At 39.8% G+C, this 21,283-nt stretch overlaps 3 protein-coding genes across 4 annotated transcripts in view; 2 read left to right on the top strand and 1 right to left on the bottom strand.

Moving 5' to 3' along the window:
• The window catches only part of il16 (interleukin 16), a 51,302-nt gene extending 46,703 nt beyond the window's left edge, over positions 1–4,599 (top strand). Inside the window, exons 25-27 of the mRNA XM_079340301.1 lie at positions 826–1,054; positions 1,456–1,590; positions 2,257–4,599. Of these exons, the coding sequence (XP_079196427.1) occupies positions 826–1,054; positions 1,456–1,590; positions 2,257–2,423 (531 nt within the window). The 3' untranslated portion in view covers positions 2,424–4,599. The remainder of the gene's footprint in view (positions 1–825; positions 1,055–1,455; positions 1,591–2,256) is intronic.
• Positions 4,600–14,509: 9,910 nt separating this feature from the next.
• Positions 14,510–17,661, bottom strand: emc8 (ER membrane protein complex subunit 8). 2 transcript variants are annotated; one of them, XM_079340161.1, is made up of 6 exons: positions 17,108–17,661; positions 16,593–16,669; positions 16,405–16,474; positions 15,916–16,010; positions 15,569–15,743; positions 14,510–15,455 (listed from the first exon to the last, which is right to left on the bottom strand). In XM_079340161.1, exons 1-5 carry the CDS (start codon positions 17,312–17,314, stop codon positions 15,584–15,586), a joined length of 609 nt encoding a protein of 202 aa, XP_079196287.1. In that variant the 5' UTR covers positions 17,315–17,661; the 3' UTR covers positions 14,510–15,455; positions 15,569–15,583. The 2 variants fall into 2 exon arrangements, with proteins under 2 accessions (XP_079196287.1, XP_079196286.1); XM_079340160.1 differs by having other exon boundaries at positions 14,510–15,743.
• A 134-nt stretch (positions 17,662–17,795) lies between these two features.
• Positions 17,796–21,133, top strand: cox4i1 (cytochrome c oxidase subunit 4I1). Its single transcript, XM_079340162.1, has 5 exons — positions 17,796–17,905; positions 18,623–18,699; positions 20,187–20,351; positions 20,522–20,653; positions 20,808–21,133. Exons 2-5 carry the CDS (start codon positions 18,624–18,626, stop codon positions 20,942–20,944), a joined length of 510 nt encoding a protein of 169 aa, XP_079196288.1. The 5' UTR covers positions 17,796–17,905; position 18,623; the 3' UTR covers positions 20,945–21,133.
• The last annotated feature ends 150 nt before the right edge of the window (positions 21,134–21,283 follow it).

The following is a 21,283-nucleotide window of genomic DNA, read 5'->3' on the forward strand; positions in this document are numbered from 1 at the left end:
GACATTCAGTTGAAATCCATTTTTAAACAAATCTGAGTTTTGTAAATGGTATAAAAACATAAATCTAATCAAACTGTCACTTTTAACCTCACAAACATATATATATAAAAAAAACGTAAATTAAGTGGACATTTATTTGATAGACATAAGAACTGATAAGAAGACCACTCCTTGATGATTCTCAAAACTCAGCTTTAGATTCTTTCCCAGAGATTTCAAGGTGTCTGTTGGTGTTTGTTACTTATTTGGAGACTGCTGACGAAATGTTACTGTATTTTCATTTAAAGCTTCAGACACAGATACAGCCTGTTCTGATCGAGGCTGAAACAGAGGGGTTGATATGCATGCTAAAATACAGGATCACAGTGGATATTCAGCAAGGTACTCAAACAGACATGTTTTGGGGAGCTCTGTGACGTAAGTTGTTGAAAAAGAGTGTAATATCAGATTCAGAACCGGGTTTTATAAATTTAATACAAAGTACATTTATAAAATGGATTTGTTTTGGTGTATTGGTGCAAAAACAGTTAACAGGGGAATTAATGTCAACATTTCCAGAAATTAAATATAAATAAAATATAAGTGTAAAATCTAAAGAATGATACAAAAACATAAAAGAGTGCATGTAAGAAAATACTTTGAAAGTCCAGTGAGCGTTTATGTAACACATAAAAAAAAAACAGATGGAGGAAAAAAAATCATGTCTTCCTCAACTAAACAAGATCAATACATTTTCAGTATTACTACTAACTCTTCACTGCATCTACACTCTGTAACAGCGTCTTCAAATAAAACAGACCTACAGCACATTCTTTTTGCACGCAGGTCCACAAAGTGTTTCCCAGCGGCCTCGCAGCTCAGGAGGGCACCATCCAGAAAGGAGATGAGGTGCTGTCAATAAATGGTCAACCGCTATACAGTGTCACTCACGCTGATGCCACTGCTGCTCTGCGTCAGGCCCGCACTCTGAAGTTGGCTGTGGTGGTTATTAGCAAAAAAGCAGAAACGGGGAGTGAGGGAGAAGTCTGCAGGAGTGAGGAGACCATTCCTGCAGGTGAGTCATGCGACAGAGATTACGTTTCTATGCTGTTCAGCTCCTCCAATGCCTTTGCTCAGCTATAATCAAGACAGCCAGCCTTGTGTTATCGGAACATATATTTAAAATATAATCCATTCATTTTAGTGTTTTATAAACATTGAATCTGTAACGTTAGATGATCGGTGCTATCAGTAAGTTTGATGAACTGTAAAAGGCTTTGACCCACTTCCTGTTGCTATGAGATGCATGCTGATACTGTATATAGCCAACACATTAATGAAAAACAACTTCATAGGTGCTCCATTTAGAGTAAACGCACACTCATTACACACACATTAATATAATTACTTAGAATTTTAAACTGTATAATAAATGTGTGAAGGTTCCATTTACAAGGTTGTGTGATTTGTTAAAAGTTGCAGAGAAGGAGCAGGCTGATCTGATAAGGGTGGAGCTGGAAAAAGGAACTGGGGGTGTTGGATTTACACTGGAGGGAGGAAAAGGCTCAATCCATGGAGACAGACCTCTAATCGTCAACAGGATCTTTAAAGGTATGTTCCACAATCTAATCATTCATTAAACTATTTCCTATCAGATTGACTCAGTGCTGGCTGCATTGATGTGTTTATTAAGATTTGTAGCAGCTCCATAACCATCTCTAACATGGATAAGGTGTGGAGCCCTTGGCATCCCTGAACCGTGTTACCCTCCTTGGTTATGTTAATGATAACAATGTCAAAGTATTATTTACAGACTTCATTTAGAGACCAAGTAGGGCTGTCACCATGAACCAGTTAATCGCAGTGACTTAAGGTCTTAAATTAATGCAATAATCTTTTTTTTAATTGCATCATATTTTGTTCCTTTTGTCAATCCCTTGGATAAGTCTACGTAATGTCTCCCTGTAGTCACAATGATGTAAAAGAAAGAGATTTCTGCATTTTGAATGTCTCTAAGACAGCTCAGCAAAAGAGTAAAAAGTTATCCACTTCATTTTAACCAAAATCTTAAAAAGTGTATCTGGAGAAAATGACCGACCCTGCCTTTAACTGTGAATGACGCCTGCAAAACTGTTTGGTCATTTTCTCATTCTCTAATTTATTCACATGTCCAATCTAAACCGAATTCTCATTTCCTAACATTTTGAGTAATATTGAAAATGAATCATTTTCGCGGCTCAACACTTTTTGTGTGTGTGTGTGTCTGTTGTGTGTCAGGTGGAGCAGCAGAGCAAAGCAGACTGCAGCATGGAGATGAGTTGCTGCAGATTCAGGGGGTCAGTCTGCAGGACATGACTCGATTTGAGGCCTGGAACATGATCAAGGCTCTACCTGAAGGAGGCATCGCAATGGTTATCAGGAGGAGGCAGGGGGGAGGAGAATGACTGACACAGCTGCTGGGAGGTGTTAGCTATGGAGAGACCAAAAATACAACAAATGCACTATTGACACTCTGAAAATATGCTTTCATAAAAAATCTAATCAGCCATTCAGTGGGGGTCATCTTAGAAATGGATGAACATTTCTGACAAATGTATCAGTAAAAGCTGCAATGTGAGTAATGAAGGCAATCAAAATAGTTTTATTCAAGTTTTTTGTTTTTTTTGTCACAGACAGACTGAGATGGTTTTAAAGGTCCCATATTATGCTTTTTCTGGTTTTATGTGCTCTTTAGTGTGTTTTCCAGGTGTCTTGTGCATGTTTAGGCACATTTATGTGCAAAAATTCAAAGTCCGTGGAAGCGCAGCTTGTCTTACCTCCTCTTGTCAGCTGTGGCAATAGCTGCAAGAAGCGCTTGGTCCCTAGCCCCCCTTGTTGAAAATGTGTGGTGTGATATCACAAGACAAAGACGTCACTCATCCAAGCCCATTGGCTCGTTGTAGCAAGCACAAGCTCCGCTCAGACTGGCTGTAGTATTCCCAGTATGGTAAAAGGGGCAGGAAATATCCAAGAACAGAGTTGAACGACTGACGAATTACAATAGAGCAGATGGGCCGACCAATCAGATCAGACTTGGCACACATGGGGACCCTTTTTTTTCTCTCTCTCTCTTCGTGGGGGGTTCTGAGCATTAGAAATACAGGCAGATGAGAGAGCCTGCATGGAGCGGCATTACTTAAAAACAGACACTTTTTTCTAACATTAGTGATTGTGAACGTACTTTAGAAGACACATGGTAGACCCATTTTTTGGGGTCAAAATGGGCTTAATATGGGACCTTTAAGTGTCTGACAGCATAAAAAGTCTCCTCCAGAGATAGGCTTTTTTGTTCAAGGGGAAAAGGTATTTTTAAACCAAAAACAGATGTTACATCACTCTCTTTTCAAAGTCACCAGACCATTGACAAAATGTGTTCACGCATCTTGCAAGAAAAAAAACAGCAATCAAGGATCAATTGCATCTTGCAAAGTTAACCTGCAAGCATTTCAACAACTGTTTGCTGATATCAGACATTAATATACCATAATGCAAGAAGGACCTATGTTTAACAGTGCATTATTCCCCTTTCATTTAGATTGGGGAAACATGAGTAAATGCCCAAGCAGTCATGCAGCCCAAAAAGGCCAGAACGGTACAACATTTAAAGTGTTTAATCATGAATGAATCATCTCAGATTTAAGGCACCTGACTACCTGAACAAAGCTGCTTGGCAGTTTACATCATCTGTTCTGAGTTAAGACAACCAAGTTAACTTCTGATCCTGTTGAACTTTGACAGACAAAGTCAAGTTACTTCAACTTGACTTTGTCTGTCATTGGCAATGTCCGGTTGTAAGGGCAATTACTCTGCCTGGTTTTTTCCTTTTTTTGTCGAAAGTTTGTTCAGCCTGGACTTCTTCTCAGTTTTGTTAAATGATGATCAATTAAAAGCACACAGTTGGTCAAACATGAACAAATTTGTGTTTTCATAAATTAAGATCTATGTTCCTCAATGTGAAGCACATTTTTGCTTTGAAACACCTAATACACACTGCTCAAAAAAATAAAGGGTCTAGCATTGTCTTGCATTGGGAGGAACCCAGGGCCAACTGCACCAGCATATGGTCTTACAACTTGTCTAAGGATCTCATCTCGGTACCTAATGGTAGTAAGGCTACCTCTAGCAAGCACATGGAGGGCTGTGCAGCCCCCCGAAGAAATGCCACCCCACACCATTCCTGACCTACCGTTAAACCCGTCATTCTGGAGGATGATGCAGGCAGAAGAACGTTCTCTACGGCGTCTCCAGACTCTGTCACGTGTGCTCAGTATGAACCTGCTTTCATCTGTGAAGAGCACAGGGCGCCAGTGGTGAATTTGCCAATCTTGGTGTTCTCTGGTGGATTCCAAATATCTTGCACGGTGTTGGGCTGTAAGCACGCCTCCAGTTGTGGACGTTGGGCCCAGTTATTACACACATTACACTCACAGCACATGATAGAATCACGTGGACCCCTGAAGCTGAACGCTCCAACAAGCAATTAAAACAAGCTATGTCTCAGGCACCTGCCTTGGGTCTTTCTGACCCCTCCTGTCCCTTTGTTCAGACGATGGATGAAATGGAGGGATTTATAAGACATAAATAAAAGCATGTTAATGAGCTCTGATCGGTAGCCTACTTTTCATTCAAACTTGACTCTGTGGCTGCGGGACTTCCTGGGTGTCTTAGAGGTGTGGCAGCAGCTGAAAAAGCTAAATAGCAGAGCAGATACGCTGTCTGCTCTGAAAACAATGTGTTGACCTCTGGCTCACGGCCACGTCATTGCTCTGCACAAACAGCAGAACTTGTGGCTTTAACTGAGGTATGCAAATTGGCATCTGGTAAAACTGTCACAATCTACACTGACTCCCGTTATGCCTTCCGAGTGGTTCATGACTGGAGCACTATGGAAATGCCGCTGTTTTCTGAGATCTGACTGTAAACCAATTTTAAATGCTTCTCAAGAATCTGATCTGTTGGAAGCCATTCTCCTGCCCTCTCAGATTGCTGTTATAAAATGCTTTGCCCCCACAGTCACTGCAGGCTCTGTGTCAAAAGGAAATGCTTTTACTGACACAGCAGCTAAGAAGGCCTCTCTGCAGCCCATCTCTACTTCCCTTTTGCAACACGCTCTGCCTACCCCTCCCCTACAACTTCCTCCTTTTGAGCTGCAACAGTTTGCCTCTGCTGCGGAAAGACGTTGTTTATGATTACTGTTTATTTGCATTGTGACATAGACTGGGTGAAAGGGCTTTGTGTTCGGATTTCACGCCTTCAATTAAATACAGACTGTTAATTAATAATGATATTGGTGTTTAATTAATTTTGAGACTGATATTTGTCATATTTTGGTTGTTCCCTGATTTCAGGACGGTGCCTCAAGGTTTAATAGTTTATTAACAAATTATTGATTTATATTAAAAATTAAATAAAGTTAATTATTAATGTTAATTTGACAACCAAAGTTTACTTTATAATTCCCAACCTAATAATTGGTCAGGTATTCGCTCCTGAAAACGCCAACACTGCCCAAAAATGTATTTTCATGGTTTGCTAATGGAGCCATGTAGGACCTTGCCTCCTAAGAGGGAATGTTGGACTCTGTAAAATCTCAGTGGTTTACGAAAGGGTTTTCAGTAACAGTGGAAGGTTCCTGCAAAAGGTGTCCTGTCTGTGTGTCACTTACCCAGGCAAAACTAATCCTGTGACACCAGCAGCACACCCCTCCCCAGAGCTGCCTTTCCAACACCTGATGATGATGGATTTTATTGAGTTGACTCCATTTGAAGGGAAAAGATACTGCTTGGTTGTGGATTGAAGAACAAATTGGCTAAATGTTGTGAAGACACCAAATTACCCTGGACAAAAGCACTTCTGCTAGTTCTCAAGTACATGCACACGTGCCCGCACCTCACTTAGCCCGTATGAAATGTAGTTTCGGCGTCCAGCTAACATTGGAGGAGAAACCAGCACAAAACTAAGTCCTGCATTGTTAGAACATAACATGTTGGAATATTACAAAAGTCTGTCAGCCTCCGGACCGCTCCACACCTTCCAGCCAGTGCAGTGGGTTGTTGTGAAGGACCACATGCGCCACCACTGGAAGTCCAAGCGCTGTTTAGGTCTGAACCAGGTTCTGTTGACCGCCCACACCGCTGTGAATGTCGCTGAGAGGCCCACTACCGCATTTTCACTGGAGTTAGTTAGTTACTTTATTGTCCCCATGGGGAAATTCATTTTCACAGTTGTACAGGCAGGGAGACACCATACTCACACATATAACACACATATAACACACATTGAACCCCAGTAGCTGCCCCTAACCCAGCCCCATAATAGCTCCAAGGTTTTCAGAGCGCTCCTGTATGGCGTCCCTTGCAGCTGTTGCCTTTAACATCTTGTGCCTCTCCTTGTGGTGGTCCCTTTGGTTGGACCCTGTCCATGCGTCTCCCACCAAGGGCCCAGAGGTGAAAACACAAAACACTCATGAACTGGGACATTACGCCATCTCAGACAACAACTGGTGACAGACTACTCGAGTGGTGGTCAGAAAAATTACTAATAAAAGCTGCTGAAGTGTTAGAGGGCGCATGCTCATGCTGCAACCCGGGGCAAGTCACGTCTGTGTTGATCGTTTGTTTTGTGGTTTGTACTTCTTCACACTGGATACAGCAGCGGAGAAACCAATTTACCAAAGTTTGAGGACCTCACTACTCCCTTGTTGAAATGTCAACTTTATTCCTACTGTGGTCGGCGTTTAAATTTGCGAAAACTCTGACCGAGTACCAAAAACCGATGCATATATTAAATACAGCAGAGACTTTCTCCTACAGTGGAGTTATCTCCAGGAACTCCACTTTAGCCTCCCCCGGATTTAATCTTTCCTGACATCAACTATTTTGCTGATCTAGCAAAGAGGGAAAAAGAATTTACTGGCGGATTACATAAAACCAGGAAGAGAGGTAAGCACGCCAGTGTGCGCCAAGACCAAGGAACAACCTCTCTCTCGTATCTCCCTACCTTCTATCATTCTGTCAAATGCCCAATCTCTCCGTAATAAAACTGATGAATCATGGCTGTCAGAGAGAGACTTGGACTCCGAGGTGTCCATTGATGGTTTTGATGCACCCTTACCTCTCGGCGGTGATGCCAGTGTGACTCGCGGCGGAGGAATCTGTTTATATGTCAATCAACAATATTGTAATAATGTTCTTCTAAGGGAAAAACTGTGCACAAAAGGTGTTAAGCCGTCTCTCTGTGCCCCCCTTATCTGCCCCGCGAGTTTCCCCAAATATTTGTCATAGTTGTAGGATTTATCACTGGCCACTAGGGGGCAATGTAGGATTGTACTATGATCGGCTCTGTTAGGAACCGGCCATTTTGGTTGCTATGGTTACATTCATGACACGGTGTTTGGTTGTGCCGTTCAGCCTAATTCATGTAAGTCCAATGTTTAATGTTTTAAAACGTAATGAATACAACGGTTGCACATTATGTGTAATGTTGTAATATGTTATGACCTATGTTATATTGTATGGTCACATTTGAGAATGATTACTTTTCACTTATCCTGCAATCGTTTGTATTATTGTAGGGCTCCTTCAGCTCTGTCATTAAAGACATAATTCGACATTGAGGAGTGTTTCTTCAATAGTCCTATACATACTCCCAAGGGCGAATGTTGAAAAAGCTTCTGATTCTATTCTGTCGGTAACGCAAAGACTGCAGATATCGCTCGACCCTCCAGTTCTAATTCTTGGTGATTTTAACCATTGTTCTCTTAAAAAGGCATTGAGAGACTTTCATCCATACATCACATGTCCGACGAGGCTCAAGAAGACACTGGACTTGTGTTAACTTACGGCTCTATTAAAGGAGCGTATAAAGCTCTCCACTTCCCTCCAATAGGAGGGGCAGACCACAACTGTGTCCAGCTCATCCCCTCCTCTGCTCTGCAGAGGGAAAAACCCGTCATCAAACGGGTTAAGGACTGGACTTATGACTCCATCCTGTCCCTTCAGGGCTGTTATGAGAGCACGGACTGGGAGATGTTTAAGGATTCATGTACCAACATTGATGAACTTACTGATGTCTTCAGCTGTTATGTTTCTGATTGTGTGGATGATGTAATACCTGAAAAGACTGTGAAGTTGTATCCAAATAGCAAACCATGGATATCAAAGTGTAGGAAATAAAAGGAAATAGGAAAATGCATGCTTTTAACTCCTTAAAAGCAACAATGTAGAAGTGGATAAACTGAAAAAAGAAGTGAAATCTGAAATAGCTAGAGCAAAGCGGAATTATAAATAAATATTAGAGAGAGACCTGTGGGACAACAATTTAGGTTCTGCTTGAAATGGCATGAAAACTATTGTTGGCCTTAAAGGAAAAAAGAGCCCCAAGGTAGTACTGGAAGGCTTTAGCTGTGACAGGCAGCATGCACAAGAGCTAAATGCGTTTTTCTGAGGTTTGACTCAACTGATTTTGTCATTGAAGAGCAGAAAGCCTCTTTATGTGTTAATAGCCCCACCCCCTTTGTTGTGTCTGCTGTGATCAATGTTTCAGCACTGCAAAGCAAGGAAGAGTCCTGCGCCTGACCAGATTGGCTTGGTCCTATATTTTATGACATTTCTCAGCTCTCCCTCTGTCAACAGAAGTTTCCAAAGCTTTGGAAACAGAATAAGTATCCATAATTATCCCTGTTGCCAAACAAAATAAGCCAGAGGTAGCAATGATTTCAGTCCAGTTGCTCTGACCTGACCTACCTCCTTAGCGATGAAGTGCTTTGAAAAGTTGATGAAAAAAAAATTCCTCAAGAAAACGGAGAGTCTTCTTGATCCGCTGCAGTTTGCTCACAGAGCCAAGCGAGGTGTCGAGGATGCCACTGCCAGTCTGTTGAACCTGATATTTAGACACCTTAAAGGTTATAAAACACATGCAAGGATTTCATTTGTAGATTTTTCATCTGCTTTTAACACAAAACCTCATATTTTAGTAGACAAGCTTTTAAAAACATTTTAACTTAGATTTTACCGAGTGGGTGGATCCTTGATTTTATAACCTGCAGAACCCAGAGAGTCAGGGTGAATGGGTCAGAGGAGATGTCATCTTCCACAGTTTCACCTCAGGAGTGTGTCCTTTCACCCCTGCTCTACATTCTTTACACTGATGATTGTCGTAAAATGGCCAAATGTCATGTTGATAGATGTCTTATGACTTTGTTTTACAGATCCTACATTGAATCAGCAGCCTCACTGACCTCTACAACAAACAAGTTCAGCAAAAGTCATCCTGTCAGTCAGTGCTCACCCCCTTCACCCCGAGTTTCAGTTGTTCCCATCTGGTTCTCGTTTTAGATTTCCCTCTATTAAATCCAACAGACTTGATTCTGTTGGACTCTTTTGTCCCCGGTAACATTTCCCGCCTTAATTCTGGTCGAGTAAGACAGTTGTTACTCAGGGATGCTGTTGCTGTGTTTCTCTGTGTCTGACCTCTGCTGTCTCTTCGGTCAGTATCTGCGGGTTTCTTCGTCTTCTGCAGGCTGATCTTATTGGGGGGTTTTGTATATGTATTGATTGTGTTGTAAAGTGCACTTTATAAAATTATTCTGTGGATGTACATGCTGCCAGCATTGGGTGGATTTTGCACTTTACTTTTACTTTAATGTGAGCTGCTTTGAGCCTCAGTCAATGATCATGAATGGTTGTGCTAGTGAATTTGGTGGCTCTCGCATTGTCATTGTGTTGATTATGTACTCTTGTCTGCTGTCCAGTCTGCTGTCCTTGTTCTGACTTGTTGCACAACAAATCGCCCTCTGGAGACAAATAAAGTTGAGTTGAGTTAGTTTGTGGACTAAATCCCCATGCCTCTCTATCCTGCCTCAAAACACGTTTTCCTTTCTGTTTTCCTGCTGTGGGACAGAAACCAGACTCAAACTTTTAACTATTACGTGATCCTCAATGACTGCAATGACTAATGCCTGTTGTGTTCAATCTCAATCAGTGTACAGGTTAAAAACTATCTCCACCTTCTGTCTGTATTACTCATCAAGACCCCAAAGGCACATACAGTATGTGGGTCCCACTTTAGGATGTAATATCAGTCTTACTGACTTCTCCTCTCCCACAGGGAAATGTGGGATACACAATGGGTCTTTTTCAAACCGTCCACTACACCCTAGCCCTACCCACTATCCCTCCGTTTGCGCATCCACGCGGAGGGCCCGCCATATTAAGTCCGTCCCAAACCACTTAGTGGGGAGTGGTAGTGGGCCATAAAACCCTCCGCTAGCGAGTCTGCACCGATGCCGACTTGATGATCATGTGTAACGCCTATAGCGTCCGGTAGTCACGGAAGGTGTGACGTATACAAAAGTAAGTTAAGTATAAAAAAGATGGCATCCAATATCATGCAAACATTTGGAGACAAATGGAAAGTGACGAGGAGAATGGTGGAATCTTTGGAGCTGTGTGTGTGAGTGCTGTGCAGTCTGAGTAGATGTGTTTGTGTGTGAAGGCCTGTGTAATGTTCTTGTTTGAGTGTAATTGATAAACGGAATATTAGTATTATAAAATAGGCAATAATAGTAGAAGATTGATAAAAGGAGAAGAGAAAATCTCCTTCTAAAAGTTTAAACCTGGTGAACTATAAATTTGCATAGTTAATGATCAGGAGTTAGATTGAGTGTTTTAGAGGAGAGAAAAAGCCACCACCCTTTCTTAGCCCATTCAGTATGACCTCAAATTCCTTACTGTTGTTGCTTTGTTTTCATGTAGTTCAATTTTATGTTATTATTATATAGACATATTTTAGACATACTATTTTTAACATTAAGCATTGATTAATTCAAAAAGCATAAGAAATGAGTAAGCTGTCGTAGTTCACTAATAGTTATTTGCATCTCTTGTGCAAACAACCTGTTCTTTATTTTTTACATCCTTAAAATAGTAAAACAAATAATTACTTTAATTTGGCCCCATAGCAAGGAGAATAATTTAGACTTTGTAATATATTCACCTTGAAGACATGTCAACCACTTCTAGATGCTTAAGAGTGATATTTAAAAATTAGACTGGGAATTCTACTGACATGAATGATAAACTGTAAATATATGACCAAGTTTAATTAGAACAAGGGTGGAACAAGGTCTACTCATCCTTGTCGCTGTCACAGTTGGGTTGTGGCCAAACAATGTGCTGGATCACACTTTACAGGGGACGAAACACAAGTGTAAGCTTACCTTGAGGTCGAGAAGTCAGCAAACATTGAACTGAACAGGCCGACCTTGGTTTGACGTAAATATGCAATTAATGACATGAAAGTTGTTGCAGGGTTTTTTTTTCTGCTATTTTGCACAAGTTGGTGAGATGTTAAGTGTGCTCCCCTCCCATTCACTTTCAACACGTAGGAGTTGAAAAAAAAAGAAAATAGTTGGACCAACTTAATTGAATTGTTTCATTTGGTAACATCTAAATAATTAAGTTCTTTGACATTAACTTAATAAATTCAATTAACACAATTTACTAAGTCAAATGTACTTAATAATTTAATTGTTCTCAAATCAATATTTTGGATTAATCCAATTTAAAATTGTCAGTTTTTCTAACACAATAATTTTGCATAACCCAAAAGTAAAACACTGCTCCTTTCTAAGCTAATTTTATGGTTTCATTTAACTTTTTATAGTAACCTTACAATGAAAGTTTAGTTTGTTTAATATAACTTAAATTACTTAAAATGGCAGAAAATATGTAAAAACAAATAAAAACCTCAATCTGATTGTTTTTATACTTTAGTTTATAAATGTAAATACCCATGAACTTTATGGCCAACAACACAGATTTTAGGCCTCACCTTACATGTTTGTCTTTTTTTAAAACACATACGCAGTAACTGTTAGTATAGCGCCACAAAGTTCTTTTGTCAGCAAAGTGCAAAATCGTGCAACAAAGCATTAAAAAAAAAAAAAAAAATATATATATATATATATATATATATATATATATATATATATGGAACAATTTGTCTTTGAGGCTTGTGTGTGTTGTGAGTGGCACAATGACAATACAGTGTTTACTGTAATTTTACATGTTCTCTAGCTCCCATCGTCAGAAAGTGAAGCATATCTGGCTTGTTTCTTATTTTATTATTAGATCTATTTCGGTTTATCTGTATTACCATCCATCAGTGACGCTCTAAATCGTTAGATAACCTATGACTTGAAGGTTTACTAACGTCTGGAAAGCCGGTAGTCGTGACGACATGGGGTGGATCCCAAGTCCCTTATTTGCAGTCTCCTCGGTCCTCGGTCCTCGTAGTTCCAAAGCCGCCATGTTGAGGATCGTCCCAAAGCTGTAAATGAAATCTTTTAGTCAGTAGAAACTGTCCTTTTGGTTATGAGTAGACTGCAGGTTGTTCTTCAGGTGTTTTATCAGGTAAAAACACTAAACACTGTAACTGTGTGTGTTTGATTAGAAATAATACAGTGTGTGTGTTTGATTAGAAACACTGCAGTGTGTGTGTGTGTGTGTGTGTGTGTGTGTGTGTGTGTGTGTGTGTGTGTGTGTGTGTGTGTGTGTGTGTGTGTGTGTGTGTGTGTGTGTGTGTGTGTGTTTGATTAGAAACAATACAGTGCATGTGTGTGTGTGTTTGATTAGAAATAATACAGTGCTTGTTTGTGTGGACATAAACAGCTGTTCGGCTGATTGACAGCTAAATGTGATCAGCTGATGTTGCGTCATGTGACGCTGTCGAGGAAACGACGTCTCATGTGTCTTAAAGCTGATTTCCTCGGTCCTCTCTCCTCGGCTTCGTTTCCTCCGTGCATCTCTGGTGGGCGGGACTAAGACGCAAGTGGAGGAGACAACTCGGAGGACACTCGGTGCAAATAAGACACTTGGGATTGAGCCACTGATCCTGTGCAGCGTCCAATCAATGAGTGATATACGAAAAGGGGGCGTGTCTGTCAGTGAAAAGACTTCCGTGAAGTCAGCTCTCGTGTCTCCTCGGTCATCACTCCTCGGATCAGCCTCCTCTCTCCTCGATCCTCTCTCCTCCGTTCGCTATAAGAGTTTTGGGACGATCCTCAACATGGCAGCTTTGGAACTACTTCCGGTTCGGCCGAGGACCGAGGAGACTGCAAATAAGTCACTTGGGATCCACCCTAAGACGCAAGTGAAGGAGACAACCCGGAGGACACTCGGTGCAAATAAGGGACTTGAGATCCACCCATGGACATATCCTTTTTTTCCCGAAAGGAAGAAGGGAGTCATGTGACAATGACAACAATACCATTCAGGTGCCACGAGAGGGCAACCTTCACCAAGTTCTAAAAACAATGATCCCTGAAGAATTGCAAACATAAACACACTCCTGGCGCTCACGTAGTTGAGAAATCTGTTCATTATCCCCTGCAAAGTTTCCCTCAAGTTGAAATTTTACAAAATTATCTGACAAAAGCAGTTGTTAAAATCATTTTATAAAATCATTTTATTTTTCAAAACAAAGCGATACATTTTCATAGAGTAATATTTTGTTTATGTCTAATTTGGGTTTTGATTACGTATTTGTCAAATGAGTGATGGCAGTGCAATGTGCAACATAGCATTTCATACACATAACATCATGTTCCATTTTATGACAGCTCTGTCAGAGATGTAGTGAACAATGGAATGTAGTGGATATAAAATACTATATCATGACAAGTTGCTGATCTAAGAGGTATAAAAGCGAGTGTCAAGTGTGATTTCACCTTGAAACTAACAAGATCAATCTAAATATTATTACTGCCCCTGAAACAATCCGTAGAAAAGTTGACAAAATAAAACCAAGCGTGTAACCTAAAACTCTAAGAGTAAACATTTGATAAGTCTAATCCTTCACTGTTCTTTATTATGGTGTCTATATTTTTAGTCAAACAAAAGAGCAAGGATTTGGGTTTAAGGAAAGCTGTGAGTTGTAACTTTGTAATGCTTTTTATTACTAGTGTAAAAAAAATACCTGCTGATGAATCTAAAATGAAAATCTTTTCATACATTTTTTAAGAGGATTCATTTTAATGGCATTTCTGAACAGGGCTAGTAGCAGTGAATATAAGCAACTGTTAAAAGCCATATTTTGATCAAGTTTCATAATCATGAATAACCCCTGGGGACAAATAACAGTGAATACCTGAAAGGCAGAAGTTTCTTTCTTCAGGATATGAAGAAAGTCCACTGCTCTTGTTTCAATGGTTTTTCATTTTTGAAGGAAATGTGAAAGTTTTCAATGGCCAAGTCCAGACGTATACAGTAAGAGGCAGTGCTGAGAGCAGTTTTCGGTTCTCAATGACCCTGTTATACATTATTCATATGGCATCAAAGCCATTATTGCAGTCATGTTAGGGTCATTTTTTAAACTAAACCAAGAATAAAAGAATATGCAGCACTAGCGCTGGAGTGACTTCTTCAATTCATTTTTTTCATGCAGTATAAGACTGCTTGCAAGGTCATTCTGAAATGACGAGTCATAAAGATTTGGGTATTTTAAAAAGTTTATTGTACATTCAGTTCATAAAATTTCTGTAAAAAAAAAAAAGGATGCCACACAATTATTTATTAGCTCTTGTTGATTAAATTCTAATCTCAAGTATAAAGGCAGTTCTATAACTTTACAGTAGGGATTACAATTTTACACAATTTATTAAAGAGCAAATTTAAGAGAGGTCACAAGAGTTTAAATAAATAATGTACTAGGCTAATCCCTAAAAAAAACTCACATACCCGGGATCTGATTCAGTGCGGTTAACTCCTGAACAAATATTCTGGAGCAAAAAAAAAATATATATATATATCAAAATTCAGTGTGCCAAACTGAATATGATCGTAGATGGCTTTTTTTTAAGCACAAATTACAACATGATCATGCAGCACAGAAATTATTGTGTAGGCATGAATCCTTGAGCTCTTGATTCAATCATCGACATGCCATCTAATGGACTCAGGTTGGTATTATACATAGTCTGACTGGGATGAAACCCTTAATATTCTCATCTATGTTCTTTAAGCCGTGTTTTAACCAACATGCTATTAACAACCTGCAGACCACAGTTCTACTTGTCAAATTTGTCATAAAGTACAACTACAATATAAAAAAAAAACATGTCTCTCTATCATAAATCAGCAGTACAATCGTCACCTTAAAAGTTTCATAATTTAGAACTTGATCTCTCTATGGCTCGTAGCTAAAAAATTTAAGAGAAAAAATAGAAATTCTAAAATTAAACTTTATGCACACAACTATGAACTAACACAAACCATTGCCGAGAAAAAAAAAAAACATCCAAGTTGCATTGAAACATAGTGTTCCATCACCTTGTAAAGGTGGACACATAACACCAGCGCTTGCATGGCGCTTGCTTGCCCTTTAGAGAGGTTGGCCTAACTGGTCATTGCTCCACAAGTCCTCCGCTGCGTGGGAACCTTTGGATGGAGCAAAAACTCTGTTATTGTACTCCTATGCTACACAATAGTAGCATCATGCATGCTGAAACGGCAGCAATATTTGCATGGTTGTATGCATTTGTCTAAGGTACTTGTGACTGAGGGTTTTAGCACAGATCCAGGACAGACTTGTTGATCACAGGGTTGGTCCAGTCATTCCTCAGATCATCCAAGTGATTGTCAAAGTCAATCAAGTTCTCATAGGACCTGCCCTCCAACAGAGATGATGTGATCTTCTGGGCTTCGCTCCAGTCCTCGAAACAGTCACTGGAACAAAAACAAAAGTGTCAATTAACAGGCAAACACTCTAATACAATGTACACATTTTAGCTAAATAGTATACTGTAGATTGATTAGAGAACACAGGGAACTTGTGGTGAGTCTCCATGCAGTACATACAAGTCTTGCTGTACATTTTCCCTTCAACAGAATAACTTACAAGGTTACTTCTCTGCATTTCCACTTGTTTTCATGGTGATCATGGATAAAGACAATGGGCTCAAAACAGCTGATTGTTAATCTACTGTTGTCCACCTGAGGAGCAGAAACAGAAAACAACGAGGTGTTACAGCTTAACAGGACCAGACCAGTTCACAGGATATGACAAATGATACTGTATATGGCTGTACAAATAACAGCCTTACAAATACAAAGACTTACAAAACAAAGGTTGTTACAAAACTTAGTATTCAAACTATGAACATTTGATATTTAACTGTATTTACCCATATCAATGGGTCTTTGGAAGGTAAGATGAAGAAGACTTTTTATGTTAAATTAGGAAATGTACTGAAAAACTGTAAGTCAGCACTTAAGAGATAAGAATAGTTTCAGATCATAGAAAAGTAGGAAATAGGAGTTAACTGGACAAAAACATGTACACCACCAGCGGACACAATAAACACCTGCTGAAATCTTTTATTATTACCATGACAATTGCTGCCTCGCTGAAGTTCTCAGAAATCCTGGCAGCCACTTTTTCTGCAACTTGGTTGGGTCTGCAAGTAAAAAAAAAAAGACAAAAACACAGTTCATCAGAGTCCAAAGGAGTGTGTGACATGGCAAGTTATTTCACTGAACGAGCCGGACTTAATTGCTGGTTTTTTCTCCTTGTACCTTGAATCCTTCGTGCGTTCATTGGCTTGATAATATGCAGCAATGACGTAGTTATTTTCTTTACACCAAGTATCAATCTGACATCAGAACGAGGTATCATAGAGCCACCATGGAAGGACAAAGAGACAGGATATGTCAGATCAAATTAATTCAACACATTTAGCACCAAACATTTGTCACAGATCAAGTGTATTTGTGTATAATGAAAGACAGGTTGTGCAAGATATTTTGTCTTGAAACCGAGAGCTGTTGGGTTCACTTTAATCTTTTGATACATGTCTCTCATTGATGATATACTGTGTACAGACGAAGAAGGAAACAACATGAAAAACACCTGTTGGACTTGTACTGCAGGAGCTTACATTTTAGCAGCAGCACAAGATACAGCTTTTAAAAAATACCAATGAGTTGAACAATAAACCCAAACAATAACTAACCTTTATGTGTCAGGATGTTTGTGTTTGATGTAATCAGTTCAGGTTTACCAAATAAACTTATTATTGAATGCTACTTACCAGTGTCAAAGCTACCTCTAGCATTGGTGCCAGAGCCAGAGTGCCATGAAACAGGGGCACACAGTCCACACAAAGAACTGGTCCACTGTGGAGGTCTTTCTTTTTCATCTTTTCTGCCACCAGCAGACCATTCACGGCGCAGTGTGGATACTTAGCAGCGTGTAAAACCATTTTACAGTACGCCTGACTAGTCAGCTGAATAGGCATGATTGTGAGTGAATTGTCAGAGTGTGTGTAAAGAAATATCCTGCCACGGTGGAGAGGCTACACGATGATAAGGGACTGCAGTTAGCTAACCTGTCATGTAATGCCTCGATCTCCCCTTACTGCAGGAACATGTGGTTGACTCCGAGCCTCCTACTGCGTGCATGTAAGATACATAAATCAAACCAGTCTACTTTGCGCTGGATTAACTAATAAGTTCCTCTAAATCTAGCCACAGAAGCTAATTTTGCTTCCACTTGCCACTCAGTTTTCTGCTTCACCGGTGGTGCCGTAAAGTCAATATGAATGCCGTAAAAGCGGATCTGGTAGCCCTGTGTCCTGTTATTTTTATGTTTTTTGTATTTTATTTTTTCTATGTTTGAGACAAAGTAAGAAAATACCACGAAAAGGACACCCATAAACAAGCAATGTGTTAAGTAAAATAGCAAATCATTCAAACTATACAACTAATGAATTTAAGAAGAAAACAGGCCGGTGACCTCGTTTCACCCACTTGAAACCAGTTTACGTATTTCCGGTTGCAGTCACACTTCCTTCAAGCTCTTCGGCGGACGAGAGAGGAAAGAACAGCAGGTTGTATATTTATATTTTATATACAGCTTCTTATTACATTTTAAATAGACCCAGTGTTGACGCTAACTTGTACTGTAAGATTATACATTGGTAAAGGTTAAGTAACAATTGAAGATTAAAGGACTTTATGAGCGTATTTAAGCCTTTGTGTCTAAAGTGACTTTGTCGGAGCTAACGCGGCTAACCTGCCGGCTAGCTGTCTTTAGCTTTTAGCATCCGATTGATAAGATGCACACTGTGAACATGATAACTCTTTGCAATTAAACTCATATAACTGTAGTTTAAGAAACAATCAAAGTGATTAAATTTACAGGCGTGTCCCAGGAAACGTGTTATGTATTGATTATATTTATCTCGGCTCTGTGACCTTGTGTTTGAAGCTAACGGTGAAGCTAACGTGAAGGCTGCAGGTGATTGTTTGGACACCAGTCCGTAACAGGAGGACCAAAAACATTAAAAAATACATTGCCTGTGGGTTACTACTCAAGCTGGGTGACTAAGGTGAATAGTAAATGATGTATAAATGAGACTTGATGGACATCGCGTCGTAGAGGACAAAACACCTGATCTTTTCATAAAGGGTCATACCTGTGAGGTTCAAAATAATCCTTCATGTAGAGTGGCCTAGTTCTGGTAAATGATGGGCGTGTATGTACATTGATAAGAGTGAGTGCAAACATAATGGTAGAGTTTAATATCTTTAACATTTGTCCACAGCATGCTGGCCACCAGAGCCCTTCGTCTTGTTGGTAAACGTGCCATTTCCACATCTGTGTGTGTTCGTGGAGGACATGGTGAGTGTAAACAGCAATCACATTAAGTGGTATCTATTAAAAGTATCTATTTTAAACAGCAGTAATAACTCAGTGATGGGCTGTGCATTTTACCCCTAAGCCTTCAGTGTTATCCTGCTGCAGTGAACTAAAACCTCAACACGACGACACAGCTGTATGTTCTTGTTGTCTCATTAGATAATATATATATAATATAATTTAAACTTTAAATATATGTCTTTAATTACTGGTTTAGTTTAATGTTGATATGTCATGTTATATCTTACCAGGCCATTAAAGCTGATTGTAATCTTCTCATATCTGTAATAACACTGTAACCTAATAGTGCAATAGCATGATGAAGTCTGTGGCTAAATCCCTGAGTGCTGCAAATACACTTAGTGCAGATACATACACATAAAGACAGAAGCAATTAAGGATGATGTCCTGGCTGTCACTGTGTAGCTTTATTACAGGATGCTATGTCACATACAGCCAACTTTTTTATCCTCGCCACAGTAACAACAACCACTCATATTCTCTAAATGACAACCAAGTTGGTAAAACAGGCCGTAGACCCCAGAAAACAGATTTCATGCTACCACACGCTCAAGAGAAGAGGCAGGCCAATGAAAAGTCTTTGATGAAGCAAATTGGGATTTTCTGGAACAACTTCAGCAAGCTGCTTGAAGAGTGAAGAGGCCTAAAAGCTCCAGCAACACTTAGTGTGAAGATCAACTGTATGAAATGCTTGACACTTTCTGACACAATGAGACATCAGAAGCAACAATGTAAATCATGAAAAACAGGATAAAAAACCCGTTAGTAAAGCTAGTAGAGATGGGGGAAAATGTACACCCTTTTTTTCTTTTAAAGAAATAAGTGAGCTCGTATGAGCCAGTATTATTTATAGTTATTTGACAAACAAACATCTTCAGTTTTGCATACAAATCCCAACAACACATTTCAGTCAGGAGAGCCTGACTAAAGAGTGAACAATTATTTATTCAACAGTCTATTCAAAGATAAATATGCATTGTCTTTAGTGATTAGACTCTGTTATGATGACTTATGAAGGGGTAATGAGGCCGGCAGCAGGATAACCCCCTGATGGAGTCTAGGGACTGGTGGTGGAGATGGAAGAAGGCAGGATCGGGTGATGAGTGGGTTTCTGAGGCTGAATCTGAGTTCTGTGGAGCTGACCGGGGTAAAGGAGGTTTGCAGCTATCGCACTGAAAAGAGAGTTAGTGGAGAATTTGATCCTGTGTTATCAAGCGTCCCATCTCACCGCTGCCTGGCAACTAAGGACTCGATCAAAGAACTATTAATATGTAAACATTTCTTTATACCACCAGAATAGCATTTAATCATGCCTTTTGTCTTAGAATATATATTACAGAATTTTAGTTTAAGAATACACATGACATTTAAGACTCGGCTGGCACAACTGAAAGCATTAGCTGTAATTCACTGTAACTTCCTGTGTCATTCTGTGTTTTCTCTGGCAGGTGTGGCTAAGGTAGAAGAATATACTCTCCCTGCATACTCTGACAGGCGGGATAGTCCTCTTCCGGATGTCAGCTATGTGCGGAACCTGAGCCCGGAGCAGCAATCGCTGAAGGAGAAGGAGAAGGGCGCCTGGGCTGCACTCTCCAATGAGGAGAAGATTGCATGTAGGTCTTTACTGCTCTGCCCGTGAGATGCTCTAATATTACAACTATGGATCAGAGTGAATTTATGGTCATCAAGTGGTATTTAAATGAATTAAGTAATGTGTCACTGTCAAAACTATTTCCATTTGTTGCAACTTGTATCTTCTGAATGTGTATGTTTTTATGTTCAGTGTACCGGATCAGCTTCAATCAGAGCTTTGCTGAGATGAACCAGGGATCAGGAGAGTGGAAGTCTGTTGTTGCAGGGATGTTCTTCTTGGTTGGCCTCACTGGCCTGGTTGTGCTCTGGCAGAGAAAGTATGGTACGTCTTTTAAAATTATATTCCAAAATCTGTGCAAGATTTGATGCAGGGATCCCCCGTGTTTCTCATATTTAGTCAGTAGTGACAGGGCTTTACAAGAAGTCTATCTTTTTTACACCGTGTTCACCTGACCCTTGGTTTTGTTTCATTGCAGTGTATGGACCTGTCCCACACACATTTGATCCTGAGTACAAAGAGAAGGAGCTGCAGAGGATGTTGGACATGAGAATGAACCCAATTGAAGGCGTCGCTTCCAAATGGGACTACGAAAACAAGCAGTGGAAAAAGTAACTTTCAGACCCAGAGGACCATTTCATATACTTGAAGAGAAAGGCAGACCAACTCAACGATACAAGAATACCTTTATTTCTGTATTTATCACATGTTCACATTACCTCAGTCTGTGCATTTTGGAAGACCTCTTCCTCTTATGGTCATTGTGTATTATAGACAAGAATAAAAATCGTTAAATGAATGAAATGTCTTTTTTTATTGTGTACTCTGATTACTACTTCAATATGCTTTATGTTAATTAACTGTTGGAGAACATTAAATTATAGAGGGAATTTTCAGTGCAGTGGTCTGCATACATTTATTAGACAGTCATTGTCGTTTAAGGAAACTTAAAAA

Source organism: Symphodus melops (genome assembly GCF_947650265.1).
Source record: "Symphodus melops genome assembly, chromosome: 3".
In the NCBI taxonomy this organism is placed as follows: Eukaryota; Metazoa; Chordata; class Actinopteri; order Labriformes; family Labridae; genus Symphodus; species Symphodus melops.

Bases quoted from the DNA above. Each gene is read 5' to 3' on its own strand.
- emc8 (XM_079340161.1), bottom strand. From the start codon at position 17,314: ATGCCTATTCAGCTGACTAGTCAGGCGTACTGTAAAATGGTTTTACAC. The intron at 16,475-16,592 runs GTACAAGGAGAA...TTTTACTTGCAG, and splicing joins GAACGCACGAAGGATTCAAG to ACCCAACCAAGTTGCAGAAA. The intron at 16,011-16,404 runs GTAATAATAAAA...TCTGCTCCTCAG, and splicing joins GCGAGGCAGCAATTGTCATG to GTGGACAACAGTAGATTAAC.
- cox4i1 (XM_079340162.1), top strand. From the start codon at position 18,624: ATGCTGGCCACCAGAGCCCTTCGTCTTGTTGGTAAACGTGCCATTTCC. The intron at 18,700-20,186 runs GTGAGTGTAAAC...TTTCTCTGGCAG, and splicing joins GTGTGTTCGTGGAGGACATG to GTGTGGCTAAGGTAGAAGAA. The intron at 20,654-20,807 runs GTACGTCTTTTA...GTTTCATTGCAG, and splicing joins GCTCTGGCAGAGAAAGTATG to TGTATGGACCTGTCCCACAC.